Here is a 19,488-nt window from a genome sequence, read left to right as displayed (position 1 = left end):
AATTTTATTTCCAAAATTATAATGCTAAATTTCAGCAATCAAACAAAAGGATAAAAAAAATCCTCTTGTGAAAAAAAGTAAAAAAAGAAAAAAAAGAATTAGACGGCATGTTGGACTGAATTGACCTTTGAATACAGAGGTCCATTCCTTTGATTCATGATTTCGGTCTTTCTTCATTCTTCAACCAACCCCATTCCCTTCTCCGGCCACCGTACCCGACGGAGCGCCGTCTTACCCTAGCCGTACCTGAACGGCGGCTGCTTGGGAAGGTTTTAGCGAAGATCAATGGATAAAATCTTCAACAAGCTGCGCAATTTGGACGCATACCCAAAAGTCAATGAAGATTTTTACAACCGCACACTCGCCGGGGGAGTCGTCACCGTCGTCTCCGCCGCCGTCATGCTCTTCCTCTTCCTTTCCGAGCTAAGTATGTCCCCTCCTTCTCCAGCCTTTTTTTTCACATTTTTAGATGGTAGGATAGAACTTCGAATGCTTGCTGTTTTTCTAGTACCTGCTTGGAAATTTAGATGAAAGGATTTGAATTCTGTGGATTTTGACTTCTGGGGTGGTGAGAAAATCGTGTGAGTGAATTTATGCATTCTGCTTGGCAATTTTGCTGCATTAGATGAGGGAACTAAGAAAATATGTTATTTTTTTTGGATGTGTTGAATTAATGGTTGAGAGCATCAAGGAATGAGTGCTTTGATCCAATGTTTACTTTAAATCATGCAATTCATTGCAAGTTAGGGGGTTACCAAAAGGATGGGTTTATTTAGGCTTTAATTTGGGTGCTTTGGTTCATGTAACAGAGAATTTTTTTCTGATGATATGGAATTATGGACCCTGATATGTGATGTGATTAGTGTTATCAATTATTGGTGCAATGGTTTAACCAAACTCAATCAGTGATGCTCTGATTCTAGTGCTACTCTTTTATCCACTCAAGCACATTTTTCTGCTGTTATCGTAAGATAGGGTGATTTCTGTAGCTATTCATTTTTTTCTGGTTTTAGGGATGGAAGTTATAGACCTGATCTTAAAAGCATCACTAAAGTGATCTTATTTCTTATATGAAACATAGTGGCTATCTTTTCTTCATTACCTTGCTGAATATATGTTGACTACTGTCTTTCCCATTCAACTGTAATAATGTCGATGTATTGCCTTTTGATTGCAGGATTATACCTCTACACAGTTACCGAGAGTAAGCTTTTGGTGGATACTTCAAGAGGAGAAACCTTACACATCAATGTAATCATTGTTGTTACATTTGTACTGTAACTCTCAGTTTTATTCAGCTCTTCATATTCCAAGTCCACTCATGAATAATGGATTGTACGATATTATTTTATAACTAATTTAATAATTTGGTGATTTATTGTGGAGACAAATAGCATTAATGCCCTTATTCCTATTGATTTGTAAGGGTTTGATTGTTCTTCTAACTTCTTATTTCCTGTATGTTTGCCAGCATTAGTTTTAATATTATCTCAACTTTCCCAGAGTAAAAATTTGATTCTTTTATCTCTTGGACATGCAGTTTGATGTCACTTTTCCTGCTGTTCGATGTTCAATACTCAGTTTAGACGCAATGGATATTAGTGGGGAGCAGCATCTTGATATAGTATGTACCACTTTAGATTTGTTTTTTTGGTTCCAGTAATTCTAAATGTGTATGTATACATTTTGGTTCATTGAGTTGTTTCTTAATCTCTATCTTTCCTTGTCTCTCATGTTCATAGTATTCTTTTTAATTAGCATTTACACTTCACTGTTTCTGTTTGCAGAGACATAATATAATGAAAAAAAGAATTGATGCTAATGGTAATGTGATAGAAGTGAAGAAGGATGGAATTGGTGCAGCTAAGGTTAGCGTTCTTACTTAAGAAAGGAATGGCAATATGGATGATAGTATCATTGCGTATCAATGAAGCTCTTACGATGTGGGGAACTTGGGTTTAGTTTTTCATTGTATTGCTAAAGCTCTATGATAACTTTTCTTGAAAATTGCTTTCCTAACATCATATTTGTTCTCCTATGTCATTGATGTCATTCTTGCTGCTCAATGGTCGTAGGAAATTGAAGGTTCTCTAGCTTGAATGCTTTTGTTTGATCTGTGGTACATAAAAGCATACACATAGTAATGGATTGTCTGCTTTTGCAAAGACCATATGAGGCATTTGATCGCCTGATGTATTTGCTTTGATTAAAGTTTTCTCTTGAATATTTTTGTATGGTGGGCAAACTCTATTATATGAGGCTAGTGTTCTTGGAAACCTTGTTGTTTGATGGAGGAGTTGATATCCTTTTTATTTTCTTCATGTTTCTACTAATTCTTTATGTTTGTCGTTGAAAAGACAAAGGTTTATATTCAAGCATAACGAATTTGCTTTTTCGTTTCCTGCATATTTTTCCTAATGCAGATCGAAAGGCCCTTACAGAAACATGGTGGCAGACTTGGACATGATGAGAAGTATTGTGGTTCATGTTTTGGTGCAGAAGAGGTACATTTGATCATTTAAATCCCTTGATGTTTTGATTGATGTTAATTTAAATTCTTTTATGGAAAGGGGTTTCAGGGTTTTATTTGATAAAAGGAGAAATTAGTTTTCAAGGGATGTGGTGACAGAATTTGGTGAGCATAAACTACGAGAGAGGTTTTTTGGGATCTAAACAGGGCAGTCAAAGGTGAAAACTGCTACTAAGGCACTAACACGTTTTAATGCCTTTTGACCAGCACCATCCACATGCTCAAGCCTCACTGAAGGAAGGCATTTAAAAAGAATAAAACTTGTTACTCTTATCCATTAATAAGAGAATGTGTTTATTCTATTATCGAATCTGGACATGCAACAAAAAATGGAGTGTGTTTACTTTGTACATGTAACGGAAAACATAGTTTCTGCAAAAGAAAGAAAACGAATAAAATCAATAAAAATAAGTTATAAAGGCACCAAAATTGCTTTAGATTAGAAGAGTGGGTTGGAGAGTGATATTAAAGCCAAACAAGTATAGTATTTTCCTTTTGCTTTGACTGCATCACTGCAAAAGACAAAAGCAGAGTATGTTGTGGGTATTGCACCAAAATGATCTTCACTGTTATTTCTTTAACAAAAGGAATAACCATGATATATCATAATTGGACTGATTCTGTTAAATTTGTTTCTAGCCTAGGCAAAGGCTAGTACAAATATCCATGGAATTGCATGGTTGGAAGGCTGGTACATCAGTACATGACATTTTGGTTATCATAATAGCTGGGCATTTAAAGTCAGTAAATTCTATGTGATTGCACATCTGTAATCTTGTATAACTATTATTCTCTTCTGAGTTAGGATAGCCTAGTTGTAGATGACAGTTTAGCTCATTGTAGGGCCAACTGCCAAGTATCTGCTTGTATCCGACAATATTTATATGAGAATTCTCTAGCAGGAGTTTTGACTGCCATTTTCTGATTTTGACATTTTTCGTTGTATTCATGTACTTCAATACAGTTCAACTTACGCTCCCTAATTATTTCTTAATTTCTTACATGCACATGTTATCTCCTTCTCCCATGCAGTCAGAAGACCACTGTTGTAATTCTTGCGAAGAAGTTCGTGAGGCATATAGGAAAAAGGGCTGGGCAATGACAAATATGGATTTGATCGACCAGGTTGGCTTGATATTCTCATTCTATTACGTAATAAATAGTGGAAATGTCTGTGAATTCAGATGCCACACTTTGTCAACATTTTATTTATGTTATTGCTGTAGCATGTGTACTATACTTCATAAAAGCTTAAGAATGCAAGGAAGTGGCTAATAAATACAATGAGAATGTTCCACACTAGCTTATTCATCATTACCTTAGCTCATAATATAGTACCTTTTTTCGCTGAATGAATTCTGACACTTGTGTTAATTATATTTGATTCATGTACTTCGCACCCATGCTTGAATTTGCTTTGGGAATCTCCATGCACCATTCATCTTCTCGTTTTATAGGTTTAAGACTTGGGTTGGGTAAAAACTAAAAACTAGTTTAATTAATTGTCAACTGATTATTAGTTTGTTACCGTGAATTTTGTTTCATATTTTGAGTTTGATCTGAAGGTAACAGTCTAGTTTAAAGGAAAACTTTACCGCATAGTTATAAGACTTGCAATGTAGAATGAGATTGAATGTTGGGCAGTAAAAAACCAACAAGAAAGTAAACTTAGTGTTGCCAAAATAAGAATGCTAAGATGAATAAGTGGTTGCATGGGACAAGACAGGACTAAAAATACAACCGTCAGAGACAAAGTTAGGCTAGCTATCATTGTAGAAAAGATGTTATAGTCTCGTCTTAGGTGATTTGGACACGTGTGAAGAAGACCTATAGAAAGTAGAAACCCCAACAGGGAGGATTGGTCAGATGGAGGAGAGACCAATAATCAAGGGTAGAGGGAGACCAACTATAGGTCTCCTAAATTTGGGCTTGACCTAACTCAACCCTAAAAGCTAACGTAAGGTGAGAATTCTCTAAGCCTTTATAGGCTTTTATTTGGTTTTATCTCTAGTCAGCGTGGGACCTCAACACCCCCCCTCATGCCCAGGATCTGGAAAAGATGTGAGCTTCGGTAGATTTTTTTGAGAAATTCGTGGGCCCTGTAAATTGTGATGGAAAAGCTGTGGGTCCAAGTTGATTTTGAACTACTGTGGGTGGCCCAATGTTGGATATTTAGGATATGTTCTTAGACCACTTAAATTCGGGTTAGGAATTAGGATAGCTTTTGTGGTGTGGATTTCCCAAAGATTCTTATCAATTGGTATCAAAGCTTTCAGCCTATCTCTCAGCCGCAAACAAGCGGCGGAAGTGGTGATGCCTGCATTGGGTTCTCCAACTTCAACGATCTAGCTTTTGGGTAGAGTTAGACGGACTTAACCCGAATTTTAAGAGGGCCAAACCATTAAAAATGTAGAGGTAATTATCTATCTGTGGACTTAATAAATGACAAAACATTATTATGGTGTTTGATTTTGTTAGATGTGATATAAAATCATTCATGTGTCTCACCCAAGAGCCTATTGGACTTGAAGCATTGCCAAATGGCCAATACATAGTACCACTAACCTTGTGTTAAAATTCAACATTTTATTAGAATAATGGGGGCAACAAGGATTGAACTTCAGACAGCTCGGTCATAGAGGCTATGATAATATATCATGAACTAACTATGGCAAAAGCTTAAGCTATTGGGTGAAAACACATGGATGATTTTATATTATATTTCTAACAGATTCATCCAGCTGACCCTCCTAGTGGGAAAAGGCTTGGTTGTTGTATGGTCACAAATGTTGATTTGTTGCAGTTATGTGGTTTCTTTAATAGAAATAGTTAATTTCATAGATAAAAAATAGAAAGGGAGAGGACAATATAGTGGAAAATGAATATTCAGAGGCAGGGATATGTACTAGAGGGAAGGTTATACAGTTGTATAGTTGAATGAAATCACGTCATAATCAGCATCCTAATTTACACCAATTAATCACCTTTGATGTTAGAAGTCAAAATTTCCTTAACTCATAGGATGGTTCAATAGTTGTAGCAGTATAGACTTGCGCTTATAGATTTTGTTTTTCAACGATGTAAGTGTGTCCTAGTCTCCTAGGTTCCCTAATTCTTGATGATTAGTTGGAAGATCATTGTTTGTATTTTAGGAGTCTTCAATAGCACAAAGTCTTGAATTAAATAAAACAAGCATTTGAATTGTATATGGTGTGAAACATTTGGGTTTTTTGATAGGGTTTCCCTAATCTATAAATTGACTTTGCTGCATTTTTTGTCTCTTCTCTCTTTCTCGTTTTCTGTTTTGTTCTTTCATTAAGGAGTTGTTTAGGAGAATTCCTCATATCCTCCATTCTCTTTTTCTCTTTTTCATCTTAATGAATTTCTTCTTTTATCCAAATACAGGACACATTTTGTCCTTTTATTTGTGTGTGTGCGGTTTCTAAGTGGAAATCATCATTCAGTTTGAGATTGTTTGTCGAGCTAGACTATAGTTTTCTAACAATTAGTTTTGCTTTTAGTGTGAAAGAGAGGGGTTCGTACAAAAGGTAAAGGATGAAGAAGGTGAAGGATGCAATATCCATGGATCTCTTGAAGTTAATAAAGTGGCTGGAAATTTTCATTTTGCTACCGGGAAAAGCTTTCTTCAGTCAGCTATCTTTCTGACGGATCTGCTTGCTCTACAGGATAATCATTATAATGTATGACTGGATTTCTATCATTTCCCTGTTTGAATTTTTGATACTGTGAAACCTGTGATAAATTTCCAATGTTTTTCCCTTTGCTTGTAATCTCTTGATTAATTTTCTAAGTATGGTGTGTGATGCAGATAAGCCATAAAATCAACAAAATAAGTTTTGGTGATCATTACCCTGGGTTGGTAAATCCTCTTGATGGGTAATTTTCTTTCATCTCCATGAGAAGCCTTTATTTTCTGGTGACAAGGATTGCATAAAAGTTTTAACATACTGAGATTCTTGCACTTGGATCTAATGCCACAATGTAATTCTAATGTATGAAATAAACACTATAGCTAATAATAAATTTGACAACCAAGCTGTTACTCGTTGGATAGTGTGTGGCCAAATGACATTCTTACCCATATTCAGCCTTATTTGTTAAGAAAGGGAAACATGCATACTTTGGTGCAGCTTATCTTCAATTCAAATGTTTTGGATCCAAGATGAACCTTAAACTGGGCTCCACTAAATGAATGTGTTCTTCCCATTCTCTCAACATGTTGGACTGGACAAGGGTAATATAGACATTTGAGTGCATAAACATCCATTACCTTATAGCTAAGCTAATGAATCTATTAGGTTTTAGAGTACAACAACAATAACAATTAAGTCTTTCCCACTTGGTAGTTTGAGTAATAAATGCAAAACTCAGTGGGGAGTGCTTTACTCGAAATTATATTGTACCTAAAAATTGAATTTACTGAGAATTTTATATGTTATATACTTGATACATTTCTATTATCAAAACTAAGCTATTAGGTAAAGCACAAAATTGGTTATATATCCTTAAAGATACCCACTTATGCAAGAGTCTTTTGGAGTTCAAGTTTGGCTGAATGCATAGGTTCACTTAAACTTATACTGAGCTGTAATTGTTTAGTAGAAGAGTGGGGTTACTATGATTAAATTTCTGACAAGTTGGTTAAAGATGCTTTGATACTAATCTAGGACCAATTCTCCCAAATGCCTAAGCTGTTAGATTGAGGTATAAATTTGGCTTTACATCTCTTACAGTATGCATACTTTTGATGTAGCATTTAAATTTTAATTGCTATAGTGCAGTTTTGCAGCTAATATTTTGCAGAAATAGCAACTTTTTAATTTATTTCCCACTTTTTCATATACTATCCCTCAGTGATACTTAATTTGACCATGAGTGCGAAGTTATTTTGTCATGTATTGTAGTCACTATATAACAGCCTTTAAGAAGAAAATGCTCTGATCAAATTTTTTCTTGCCCCAACCATTTGAAGTCTCTTTCTTCTCCTTCTAATTTTTTGCAGGGTAAACTGGGTCCAAGGACCAACTCATGGCGTGTACCAGTATTTCGTAAAGGTTGGCACTATTAGGGAAATATTTTCCTCATTCAATTTTTTGCTTACATGTTAGTGTTTATTAACTAATTACTTGGTAGTGATTTTAAATCCAAGTAATATGCGTGTTTTTTAAATATGGTATTATGAAATATGTGCCTGATGATTTAGATGTTAGCTATTAGCTAAAGTATAAACTGTTAATTATTTTTTATGGAAATTTTAATAAAGTTATACACTTTATAATGACACTTCCAATATGAATTTCTATTATGTTATTGCCCTTGTCCCACTTGTAGTTGTAGATGCTGTTTTTGATGACATGATATTGATTCATTTCTTTTCCTTTTTGGTGAATATACTGCTTAATGCTGGCTTGTCTGTACACCTTTTTGTACTCTTTGCAGGTGGTCCCTACAATATACACGGACATTAGAGGTCGTGTTATACGTTCAAATCAGGTATTGTTAAATATCATAAATGTACTACTATTATTTGTTGTTGTTCATTGGATAATGCCTAAGTAGCATAACAAATGTTATTGCACAGTATTCTGTGACTGAGCATTTCAAGAGTTCAGAACTGGGTATTGCAATTCCTGGAGTTTTCTTCTTTTATGACATATCTCCAATCAAGGTAAACTACTTAATTTTACTTGTACCAGGAAATGAATAAAATTATCGATGTGTTTTCTTTTTCCCTTGACTGCACTGGAAGTTTGTTCTTTATACTTTTGTTTCATACTGCTAAGCACAACATGGTAGTTTTTGTCTTTCCAATAACATTACCTTCTGGATATTTCCTCACATATTGAATGAGGCACGTTTAGTTTGAGTGCTAAATTTTCTTCAATTTGCATGAATGGTTGATGTTCTGCATATAAAAGATTTTCCCATTGTACTATTTAATTATTGACCATAAATTGATTTGATTGCGCGTTATTCGTGATATTGAATTATTGATCTGATTGGATATCATCGAGATGTAATTTATACAATTGAATTTAATCTATTGGATTAAACCCCCCAAGAATTAATTGGAAATAGAAGAGAAATAAAACATCATTTTCCTGTCATGAACTCGTGCATTTCATAGTTGAATTCATCCCTCCTGTGTCATTCCTATTCTTAGGCTCTGTTTTGCACCTTTGAAGCGTTTGTTTATTTCAAAATTGTTAATAGAGATAGAGGACAGGAAAAGAAATATTAATCAAGGACAATAGCATAAAATATGCAGCCAGAGTCATATGATACATCGTCCCGTTCACCTCCATCTTGGAGTTTCATTTCTTTCTTAATTATATTATAACTATCATAACTAGATCTATCGATTCTATCGCACTATTAACAGTGGCCATTTTGCCAATGATCTCAATCATTTATTGAGGCAACTAAGTACAAAAGAGAACTGAAATAGTATAATGCTTCCACGGGTTATAGCTGAAGCACCTACCGTGATGTTAATGTCCCTAAATTATAATACATCAATGGTGATATAAATCTTTTTTTTTTTTTTTCGAATAGTAAGAGCCTAACATCATAATTCTGTTTGTGCATTTCATTCTACAGTTTAAAGAAAAATTGCACTTTGTTATTTGATCACTTGATAAATTGATATGCTTAATGTTACAGGTCAGCTTTAAAGAGGAACATATTCCATTCTTACATTTCCTGACCAATGTTTGTGCAATTATTGGAGGTACTTCCATGTTATTTTCTATCCACTACTTCCTGGGAAATCAACAAAATAAGGGTCACCAATTGTTTTCTTTTGAAACAAATGCATCAATATAGTTCTTGGTTCTGTGTTTTATTGCGATTTTTTTTTTATATTCTGGGTCCTAAGTCCAGATAAAAGAGGTGGGTTGTGTTAGGCAATCAACCAACTGAAACTTGGCAAAATAATTATGAATTGGATGGTTCAGAACAGTGTTAAATGAAAATAGTAGAATTAATATCTGGTATGAACTAGTTGGTATGTTAATCGTAGCATAACTGTTTGCTTAATCATTTGCTCACATGTGCTTGTGCTGTGACATCCACTTATCTGTACATTAGGGACATCTAATTTTTTACTTCATGTAACTCACTGAAAATGGATTTTCAACATTTCTGCGCAGGTATTTTTACTGTTGCGGGAATTTTAGACTCATCAATATATTATGGTCAGAGAACAATCAAGAAGAAAATGGAAATTGGCAAATATGGATAATTTGGTCACTGTTTCCTACATGGGTGCTCTAATTTCCTGATTGAGTTTGCTTATAACGTACTTGGTTGGTTGCTTTGGTGTATTGAGTATCCATTCATAATGTGATCGCATACGCATTGCACATAACGCTACGATTAGGCAGAGCTCTAGGTTCAGTTGGAGTGTATTTTTTTGGAACTTGAAAAGATCAGAGCTAAAGAGCCATGTTCATGGAATATCAAAGAATTTGAAGCTGTTTAAGTTAGTGTTCTAACATTTTGTCCTGTTCCCTCTTGTTTCCTATCTCCTCAATTGAACGTTCAAGATTCATAAATATTATTGGCAGTTAATAGAAAAAAAATTCTGCTTTTCTGCACATTTAATTTAGTAAAATTTGATACCAACTGAAGTTGATGCTAGGATATTGCTGGAACACCCAGACTGATGTGTTTTGGTGTTGGACTGGTTGAATTGATAAGACAAAACTAGATGTGAATTTCTAATCTAAAATTGAAAAACCTAGTAGTAATTTCATCTGGAAATTGACAGTTAAATACAAGAGAAGTTCTTTACCTGATGCAAGTCTGGAAAAAAATTGGAATATAGGAATCTCCATTATTCATCATCCTGCCAATGTTTGGTAGGGGATATGCGCAGGGACAGAACCAGGAAAAATATGTAACAGATATTTAACCTAATAAGCAAACTAGCAATGACTAATTAAAATATGCAGTCTAAATTTTTTGAAGGGGGGCAAATACCACATACTATTATATTAAGGAATTTATTTTATCTCTTGAGGGCAACTTCACTATTTTGTAACACCTAGTTCTGAACCTGAAAATGAGTCTTTTGAGAATGCATTATTTCGACAAATGAAGTCCAAATTTTGGTGCACTTATAGATATCATGTCCAATCTAGAAATAGTTGACTCTTCACCACGATGAGGTATTTGAGATATCACCACATTGGACAACAATATGACGAAATTAATCTTCCCTTATAAAATTTCTTACAACTTGTGTGTTTCCTCCATTATGTACTTGCTTCCCCCTTTTTTCTCCAAGCTTTCTCTTCCTTTGGAAGATAAATTTGGCCTCTATTTACTGCTAGCTTGTGGGATATGATAGTTGGACTACCAAACATCTTGGTCCATGGTTTTCAGTTTAAAATAGTATTTGGAACATTTTAAATCAGGATCAAGGTTTTTAATGCACATTCACTCAACGAAATGCACTTGTTGTACTGAGCGAAGTTGCTTTCACATTCACCCAACGAAAATCCAAACAAAGCAAGGTGACCATGTGAGTAGATCTACATTCCTTCATAATATGTCCAGTAAACGATTGATCTTCTACTTTAGAGGGAGTTATGTCCTAATTTTGGTGCACTTATAGATATAATAACAATCTAGAAATAGTTGACCTCTTCACCACAATGAGGTATTTGAAAGAAAGAGTCATCCCTTAGGTCGAGCTCACCTACGTACATGCATGAGCCCAATTTTAGCGCACATAACACCTCTATGCCTTCCGTTTGTGAGTATTGGTTCCTATGAAGTGTCTCTATTCTCTGTCGTATCTTGATTTTTCTTTTATAAACACTTCATGTTGATCGTAAGCTCTCTTAATACATTGGCTCTCTTAATACATTGGCGTTATATTTAGTTTGGGAGGAGTGATTGTGAAGTGAGAATGAAAGGAGAGAAAGTGGTTAGAAAAACAATAGATTTTTAGATTTTCTTTTGGCAGGAGAGAAATAAAAGAGAATGAAGAGAAATAAAGTGGTGCATAGTCTCTCCTCTCATTTGGTTAAATAGAAGATGGAAAAATAGTCAATTATAAATATAAAGATGTCATTCATATAAAACTGTATTATTGATATGTTTGCTATGAATATATCATATTTGTATAAATTTTTCAATATTATTCTTTAAAACTTCTTAAATTTATTTATTTAATTATAATTAATTGTTTTAACACAAACACCGAATGGATCTCATATACTAGTAGCTACTTAGAGAAGGAAGAGCATCCAAAGTTTGAAACATGTATCAAGCATTGAAGAAAGACACTCCCTCCTGTTTCAACCTTTGGAGTTTGGACATACAGTCTTTACTAGCCATTGGTGTTAAGAAATAACAAACAAACAAAAAATTCGAAAGAAAAAAACTCATCAGTGATAGAGGATAAAACAATAATATGAGAATAATTGCTCAAATGATAATAGAAAATTTCCTAAAAAAAAAAGAAACAAAAATCAATAGACATCAACATTGGCTGACCAGACATACTGGGAATCTGCTAGCATAAACTGCTATTTAGTCTCTATGAGAACCTGAATTCCTCCCTGAGTTGCAGAAACATTTGAAAGCTTCAACTTGACAGCTTCAAACTCTTCATTTTCCATCTCCTGGCTAGTTAACCAGACAGGTAAACAGTGATCAATCAAGTCCTGCCCGCAGGGTGAACCTCCCTTAAAATTCCGGGTTCTCCCAAACCTTGTAATTGTGGCTAGGTTAGAATCAGAAGGTTCCTCAGCATAACACTCCAATATTTCCCTGATGGCATTGCACCAGATAGGCCTAGCTACCTTGAGGAAATCATGCAACACTTGTACTGGAAGGTTCACACTTCCTAGTTCAGATTCATTGTGGCCTCCTCTGGCGTGATAATCTGACCCTCCGATCTTTAAAAGCCCGTAGGTGTCAGCCAGGTCACTATAAGCTGCACAACAAAAATTAATGCTGATATGCAAGAACAAATTAATAATAAGATCTTACATCTATTTGTACTTGATCATATAATTTCCCATCACACAATTTCACCTCAGGAGATCTAGTTGGGGGGATTTAACAGTAAATGAATGCTTTCACAGCACATATTGTTAATTTAATGACTACATATGGATAGCCACAGCCACATGCTTTCACAGTATGATGTAATATATGATTCATAATTATAAAATTAGCTTGGTGATTTGATGATCTCACATTTGATAGGTTCAGGTGGAAGACGGGCGGTACGCAGTGCACTCTGAACACTAGTATTTCCAACATATGTTTAATAAATTAGGATTCAAATTCGTAGGACAATTGACAGAAGTAGATCTACCCTACTTTTGGTTTATAAGGAGGTTGATAATTGTAAAGTCTAAAAACTAGGTAATAACATCATTTTGCAATTAATTAAACAAATGAGTAAATTAGCAATTGAGCATGTACCTGCCAACCTTCCATCACTTTTGTAAACCTCCATCCCATGAAGGCCAGCTTCTTTTAACCTCTTGACAATTGGAACCGGATTTTTCAATGCCCATGGATGAGCCAGAACAGCAACACCCCCAGTATGACAAATCATTTTTATTGCTTCCTCTACCACAGGTTCACTTCCCCTGAAACACAGAAGTCATAACCTTAACCATTTTTCTCAAGAATACATATAGTTACAACAAACAAGAAGAGCAAGCAACAGAATATTACGTGGAGTACGCGGGTCCACCATCAAAAAGATACCGAGCAAATGCCTGTTTGAGATTTTCCACACAACCTGCCTCAACCATAGCACGGGCAACATGAAGCCTTCCTGGGGCGACCCCTTTGCCTGCGATTCGGCAAACATGCTCCCACTTAAGAGGCAGTTTGAGTTTGTTCAGTTTTAAGACCATGTTCTTTGCTCGAAGATAACGTCCCTCCCTTATATTTGATAAAAACTTGTCCAGCTCCTCAAACCTTGATGGTCCAATACTGCTGTAATATGCTAAAATGTGAACTGGTTCCTCTGCTTCAGAGTCTCCACTGCAAGTGAAAATTGCACACATCAGAATTATTGGAGATAAAAGGTGTTAAACGCAATTGATTAAGACAATTTAGTTTAAACACAAGTAACTTGAGATTAGTGCTAATCCAATTAACAAGTATAAAGAATCTGAAATTTAAAAATTACCCCGGATAAAATATTGTACTAATTTCAACACCAGGCATTATCTTGATGCCGTATTTCCGAGCTGCCTCTACAGCCTCAGGGATGCCTGCCATAGTGTCATGATCTGTCAGAGCAAGAACTTTCACCTGTTATGAGCAAATGGTATTAATTAAAATTGAGCCTAACACTAAACATGGAAATCCTATTCAAAATTTATGCCTTAGGAAATCATATTTCAACATCATGTTTAGAAGGGATTTCAAATTAATTAGAAAATGCAATCCTTAAACATTGAAATGGATCTTCAATTTCAGCTGCACTCATTTTAAAGGCCTCTTCAATGTTGTTAATTTTCCATCAGCCATGCTCATACCATCTCTAAAGTAACCTCATAATCCTAATACTAATAAAAGGAATATTAGAAGACATCTCAATTCAAAATGCACTTGTTTCAAAGTAATGGTTTACATTTCTGATGAGAAGTCAAGCATACATGAGCCTGTTGTTTTTTCAAACCAAGAAAACCATCAAGAATCTATAAACATTGATCCATGGTCTGAATTCTTATTTGCAGATAATACAAAAAATTGGCAAAAATTGAAAGGTTAATACTAACACAATGAAATACTGACACAACCAAATACTCATTGTTAAGGATTAAACAGTCTCACACCCCTAATGTAGTCCTAATCCATGCAACTTTAATTGAAAAGTGACTAACTCAAACAAATTATATGCAATAATAGAATCAGACTTAAGAATCAAAACCCAACTTTAAATTATCAATAAAAAAAAACAGAACAATCTTATCAAAGCAAAGGAAGATTGAAACTTACGCCATTGATGTGAGCTCTCTCAACAAGCTTAGTAGGGGACAAGAACCCATCACTGCATTTGGAGTGTGAATGCAATTCAAAGGTTACCTTCTCTCCACCTCTTCCCATAGCTTTCTGCACCCCAAAATCATCCACAACACAAGAAGAAGCAGAAGAAGGAGAGGGTTGATCCAAGAACACCCATTCAGTCACAAACTTGAAGGCAAGAAGCTGCTCATGGGTCATCTTCTTCTTGCTACTGCTACTACCACCCCTGTTCTTGTTCTTGTTCTTCTTTTTCTTATCCTTGTTCGAATTGTTCATGCCCTGAACCGTGCAACCATCACCCATCACTGGATTGAGCTTGTTGCGCAACGCAGTGCAGAAAAGATTGAATTTTTGAAGGAATTTTTGGTTTTTTTTGTCCTTAAGCTATTAGGGTGAATTTGTTAAGGTGCATGCCCTTAACCTATCTGCTAACACAGAATAATGAAATATATATAGAGAGAACAGGGATATATATATATATATATATATATATAGAGAGAGAGAGAGAAGAGAATTGGGTAAAGAATTGACTCAATTGAGAGAGGGCTACTTACTTACCCTTATACTGAAGGGCAATTTTAGAGTCACAGGTGTCCTCATCCTTCTGCAAATGTCATTATGCCTTGACAGGTGTACTAATATACAATTAGGGTTAAATATGTTTTTAGTCTCCCTTAAAATAAGGATGAGTTGAATTTGATTCCTCTGAACTTTTTTAAGGACCCAAACCAAATTTTACAAATTGTATAGGGTCCAAAACTTATTTATCCTAGAAAATTATCTTCTCGACTCAAACAACTACAAGAAAACACGCAATTACCGGTTGTTTTCTTTTACCGACGACCTGAAAAATCGTCGCAAAATCTTATTGTAAAATTTGGTGGTAAACAATTTTTTTGACAGAATTAGTTACCGTCATATAATTGAAGACCAATAATTTTGGTAGTTAGTGATTTCTAAATTTGAATTTGTTGTCACCGATAACGGACTTAAAAATAATTTAGAAATGAGTTACCTACGGCTAAAGCTGTTAATGAAATTTTTTTAGGTTACTGATAATTTTGAAAATTGAAATCACCATCGGACGGTAATTTTTTAGGTTACCTTCTCATTCTCTTCTTCTGATTCTTCTAAATTATGAATAATGATAGTTTTAAAGCCCGCAACATGTATCTTTTAAGAATATCACTTTATAGAAGAAACTTTCATAAAGATAACATATTTATCTGTGGCTAAGGAAGTTTTTTCTTTTCTTTTTTGAAGACCAAATTAATTATTGACGGCCTAAACAGTTAATAATTATAGTTTATATTTTTATTCGCAAGAAAATAATTGCACATACCAAATCAATTACTAACAGACGACGGGACGACCTAGACCGTCGATAATTACTTCTGAAATCTAATCTTTTTTCTCACCAAATTTCTATGCTCATCCCATCAAAAAAAAAAATCTATGCTCATCCTCTCTCTTATTTCATAATCAAAAAATAACTTATATAATAAAACACATAAGTATATACATGCTTTAAATTACGAGTGTCGACACATGAGAGACTTAGACCATATACAATAGGGTAGTTGAATCCTTGTTTCAACTGTTGAATAGCTGCAATGGAGGTGTTGAAAGACATGTTTAATATTCAACCGGTTGAATACTTTCAACATGTTGAATGAATAGTAAGTGAGTCCACTTAATACACTTGACAAAATGTCATTGATGGTTGTAATTTTCATATTTTTATCTCATCCTAATTATTTGGGGTCAATTATTTCGTAGTAAATTAATTTTTTTTTCACCAAAATTCATCATTTTTTTTTGTCTATAAATGGAGACTTGGTTCATTTGATTTGGACACAGAAAAAAAATGACATTTTCCCCCTCTAGTTTTTCTATTTAGCCTCCAATAAACTCTTATTTGTAGCTCTAAACATCTTTTTAGTGAAATGGATCCCAACAATAACCTTTTTAACACCAAAAATTCTGTCAATTACCCTTTCAACTACCCAAATCTCAACAACTACATAATTCAAAATGAATATTCCAACCATCAAGGTCCCCAAAATATACCAAGTTATGAATTTTCTCCAAATTTCATCATGCCGTCATCTAATCCAAATTATAGTCAATATTATGGATCAGTGATGTCTTATTCATCTCAAACACCCCCTTGTTATTCTTCTACTCCAATAAAAAATGAAAAACATAAAAAAAATAAGAATATGAAATAAAAGTGGTGGGGTGAGGTGTTGAATTTTATTAAACAAAACCATTGTAGATTTGTAGTGAGTAAAAAATGAATGTGTGTTGAGTTATTAGGTAGGAGAGTGAGAAAATGATGTGAAGTGTAGAAAAATGAGGATGTTGAATCTTAAAACCATTATTCTTATATTAGCTTTTGTGTGTGAGAATTTGATTTGACAGCTTTTTTTCACAGTGTATTTAAACGTGCAAGTATATAACTTTGCAACTATTGAGCTTCGATGAAGCAAATACAAACACGTACGCACGTAGTAAAGAGCTTGTCCTCTTGCAATGTTGCACGGCAACCTTCGCCAGTTTTAGCTATGTCGTTTTCCTTAAGGACACTGCATTTCAAGATCTGGTTTAATTTTGCAGCTTTTTGTTGTCTATTAGTGACAACCAAATTGTCATGATTTTGTATAGCCACAGTTTTTGTCAGTACATCATTTTCAACCCCCACTCTTATTTGATGCTCTGCTTTCTCATTCAACCTTCACTGTACGTACTTCCTTTGGAGTCAGTTTTTTTTAATGGAAACAATTACAAAAATTTCTATAATTATTTTCATTAATTCTATAATCAAGTATGAAATTAAAACCAATTATATATATGAGAATTTCTTTGTGTGATAATGATCCGGAGTGAAAGAAACCTATGGGTATGATGTTTTTCTTTAAAGGATGTATATTAATTATGATGTTAATTCATATTATTGAGAAGTTCACATCCGCAAGATACTGTGCAGTTTAATTAATTGCTGCATCCTGAGTTCATTATTCATCAGTGGTATAATTATTGAAGGGAGTACAGTGTTTGGTCGTTTTTGCTTTTCCAGTGTATTGATGAGTTCCGTACATTGTAGCCTCTCCCTTTTGCTCTTTCTTATCCTCTTTGCAAAAGAGGCTCTTTGTTCTTTCTCTTTCTCATGTCCATACAAACCTATTAATGCATGCATGCCCCTCTTCCTCTTTTAATTTGTGGACTGCAACAATGTTGCTTGGGTCTGCCCCTCTTCCTCTTTTAATTTGTGGACTGCAACAATGTTGCTTGGGTCAAGGAAATGCATGACACGTTAGTCTCATATATATTTTCATTATGAAACTACTGCTAGGAACTTAATTTGCTATTGAATTTATGAAGGGGACTGCTCCTGATTTCCATGATAAAAGAGTTATAGCTTGTTTGATTGAGGAGCCTATAATTAATCACTTTTGGAGAAAAGTCACCAACAAGTTTAACCTTTGGATTGGTGCAACCACCAATCCAACCAAACACATACTTTGAATGAACTCACTAGCTTTCAATTGTTTTGTATTCTGTACTCTGCAATCTTCAGAACTGTGCTTGCATTATTTCCACTTTCTGAAAAAGATTAGTACAACCCCAATTTTTGGCTTAAGAGGAGAAAGATTACCATTTCAACTCATAGCATGTTTGGTTTATTTTACTTTAAGCTGTACAACTTATACCGATAGTTTCTCTGAGGCCAGGGTAGCAGTGGCCTTCTTTTCCTTATTGGAAAAATATTTCTTTTTTTCAAACCATAAGAATTCGAGTATTGATTCATGCTACTTCACTTTTTTTTATCTCATTTAATTTTCACTCACCTCCTCTTTCTATTTCTCTCTTCTGTTTCTAACACGTCATCCATCATATCTCTTTCTGTTTCTCACGAGCGTCAACGAAACATTATTTCAAGAATCTCATATATAAATAGATAAACAAACAAGGCAATTTCTTTCTTACCATTCAAAATAGAAGGCTACCCTTTTACTCTATTTTGCCATGATTTTAAGTGTAATAATTTTATTAAAAATACAACTGAGTTTTTTTATGGTCTAAAGAATGAACTGTAGGATACTGAATCATCTCATTTTTAGAGGGTACTGGAGCAATGATCAACAAATAATACACTTCATTTTTTCTTTATCCCGTTTATATATATATATATATATATATATATATATATATATATATATATATATATATATATATATATCACATTTTACATAATTCATTCTTTGCAAAGGCATCCGCCACTAAATTAGCTTATTTCTAGATGTACTTCAAATGAATTTGAGAGAAAACATTGACCAACCTTTAGATCTCTCTGACTTTATGTCTACTTAAAATTACAACTATAAAATGTGTACTCAACATTTTTCATAACGGCAAAGTTATGTGGTATCCTGAAATTTTTTTGGGTACGGTACCCCGACTAGATGAAATTGTAAAATTGAAGGGTGAAGAAAAGGAGAAGTTTAGACCTTTTAACTTTTGTTGGAATCTTAGAAGTCATGCCGGTTGTTGCAGCTCTTTTTAAGTTAGAATCTAGTGGTGGAAGTGAAAATGTATACGATGTTAGAACAAGAGAGTTATTGACCACAATATGGGTGAGATATGAAAATTGGTGTCTGGCAAACGACAAGATAATGAGATAATCTACTAAAATGCTCATGAATGATGGTGCTAGAGGCTTTTAGAAGTTGAAAAATTGAAGATAAAGAGGTTTTACATCATTTAAGGTATCGTACCCTCATTTAAATTAAGGTACCACAACAAACACCTTTCATAACATATAAATATAATTAAGAGTTCTATTATATATCAATATTGACTCATCCACATACCCAAATCGCAACATTACGTTTGACATATGCAAATTATGTGGAGTGTATTTAAAA

At 34.3% G+C, this 19,488-nt stretch overlaps 2 protein-coding genes across 2 annotated transcripts; one reads left to right on the top strand and one right to left on the bottom strand.

Moving 5' to 3' along the window:
* Positions 1 to 105: 105 nt before the first annotated feature.
* Positions 106 to 10,151, top strand: LOC130711711 (uncharacterized). The gene is made up of 13 exons (XM_057561428.1): positions 106 to 427; positions 1,178 to 1,251; positions 1,541 to 1,624; positions 1,788 to 1,868; positions 2,424 to 2,504; positions 3,563 to 3,655; positions 6,052 to 6,231; positions 6,360 to 6,427; positions 7,554 to 7,605; positions 7,991 to 8,044; positions 8,133 to 8,219; positions 9,215 to 9,281; positions 9,703 to 10,151. The coding sequence occupies exons 1-13, from the start codon at positions 286 to 288 to the stop codon at positions 9,792 to 9,794; spliced, it is 1,155 nt and encodes a 384-aa protein (XP_057417411.1). The 5' UTR covers positions 106 to 285; the 3' UTR covers positions 9,795 to 10,151.
* A 1,678-nt stretch (positions 10,152 to 11,829) lies between these two features.
* LOC130714988 (uncharacterized) lies at positions 11,830 to 15,006 on the bottom strand. Its single transcript, XM_057564975.1, has 5 exons — positions 14,534 to 15,006; positions 13,719 to 13,843; positions 13,256 to 13,570; positions 12,998 to 13,167; positions 11,830 to 12,500 (listed from the first exon to the last, which is right to left on the bottom strand). The coding sequence occupies exons 1-5, from the start codon at positions 14,861 to 14,863 to the stop codon at positions 12,091 to 12,093; spliced, it is 1,350 nt and encodes a 449-aa protein (XP_057420958.1). The 5' UTR covers positions 14,864 to 15,006; the 3' UTR covers positions 11,830 to 12,090.
* Positions 15,007 to 19,488: the final 4,482 nt, after the last annotated feature.

Source organism: Lotus japonicus, chromosome 4 (genome assembly GCF_012489685.1).
Source record: "Lotus japonicus ecotype B-129 chromosome 4, LjGifu_v1.2".
Taxonomy (NCBI): Eukaryota; Viridiplantae; Streptophyta; class Magnoliopsida; order Fabales; family Fabaceae; genus Lotus; species Lotus japonicus.
Note: the sequence above shows the minus strand (reverse complement) of the source record. Positions and strands in the feature narration are given on the sequence as shown.

What these genes read in the sequence shown, in the direction of transcription:
- LOC130711711 (XM_057561428.1), top strand. Translation starts at nt 286, where the DNA reads ATGGATAAAATCTTCAACAAGCTGCGCAATTTGGACGCATACCCAAAA. An exon ending in CCTCTTCCTTTCCGAGCTAA is followed by an intron (nt 428 to 1,177) that starts GTATGTCCCCTC and finishes TTTTGATTGCAG; the next exon opens with GATTATACCTCTACACAGTT. An exon ending in ATGGAATTGGTGCAGCTAAG is followed by an intron (nt 1,869 to 2,423) that starts GTTAGCGTTCTT and finishes TTCCTAATGCAG; the next exon opens with ATCGAAAGGCCCTTACAGAA.
- LOC130714988 (XM_057564975.1), bottom strand. Translation starts at nt 14,863, where the DNA reads ATGGGTGATGGTTGCACGGTTCAGGGCATGAACAATTCGAACAAGGAT. An exon ending in GGTGGACCCGCGTACTCCAC is followed by an intron (nt 13,168 to 13,255) that starts GTAATATTCTGT and finishes TCTGTGTTTCAG; the next exon opens with GGGAAGTGAACCTGTGGTAG. An exon ending in AAGTGATGGAAGGTTGGCAG is followed by an intron (nt 12,501 to 12,997) that starts GTACATGCTCAA and finishes TTTGTTGTGCAG; the next exon opens with CTTATAGTGACCTGGCTGAC.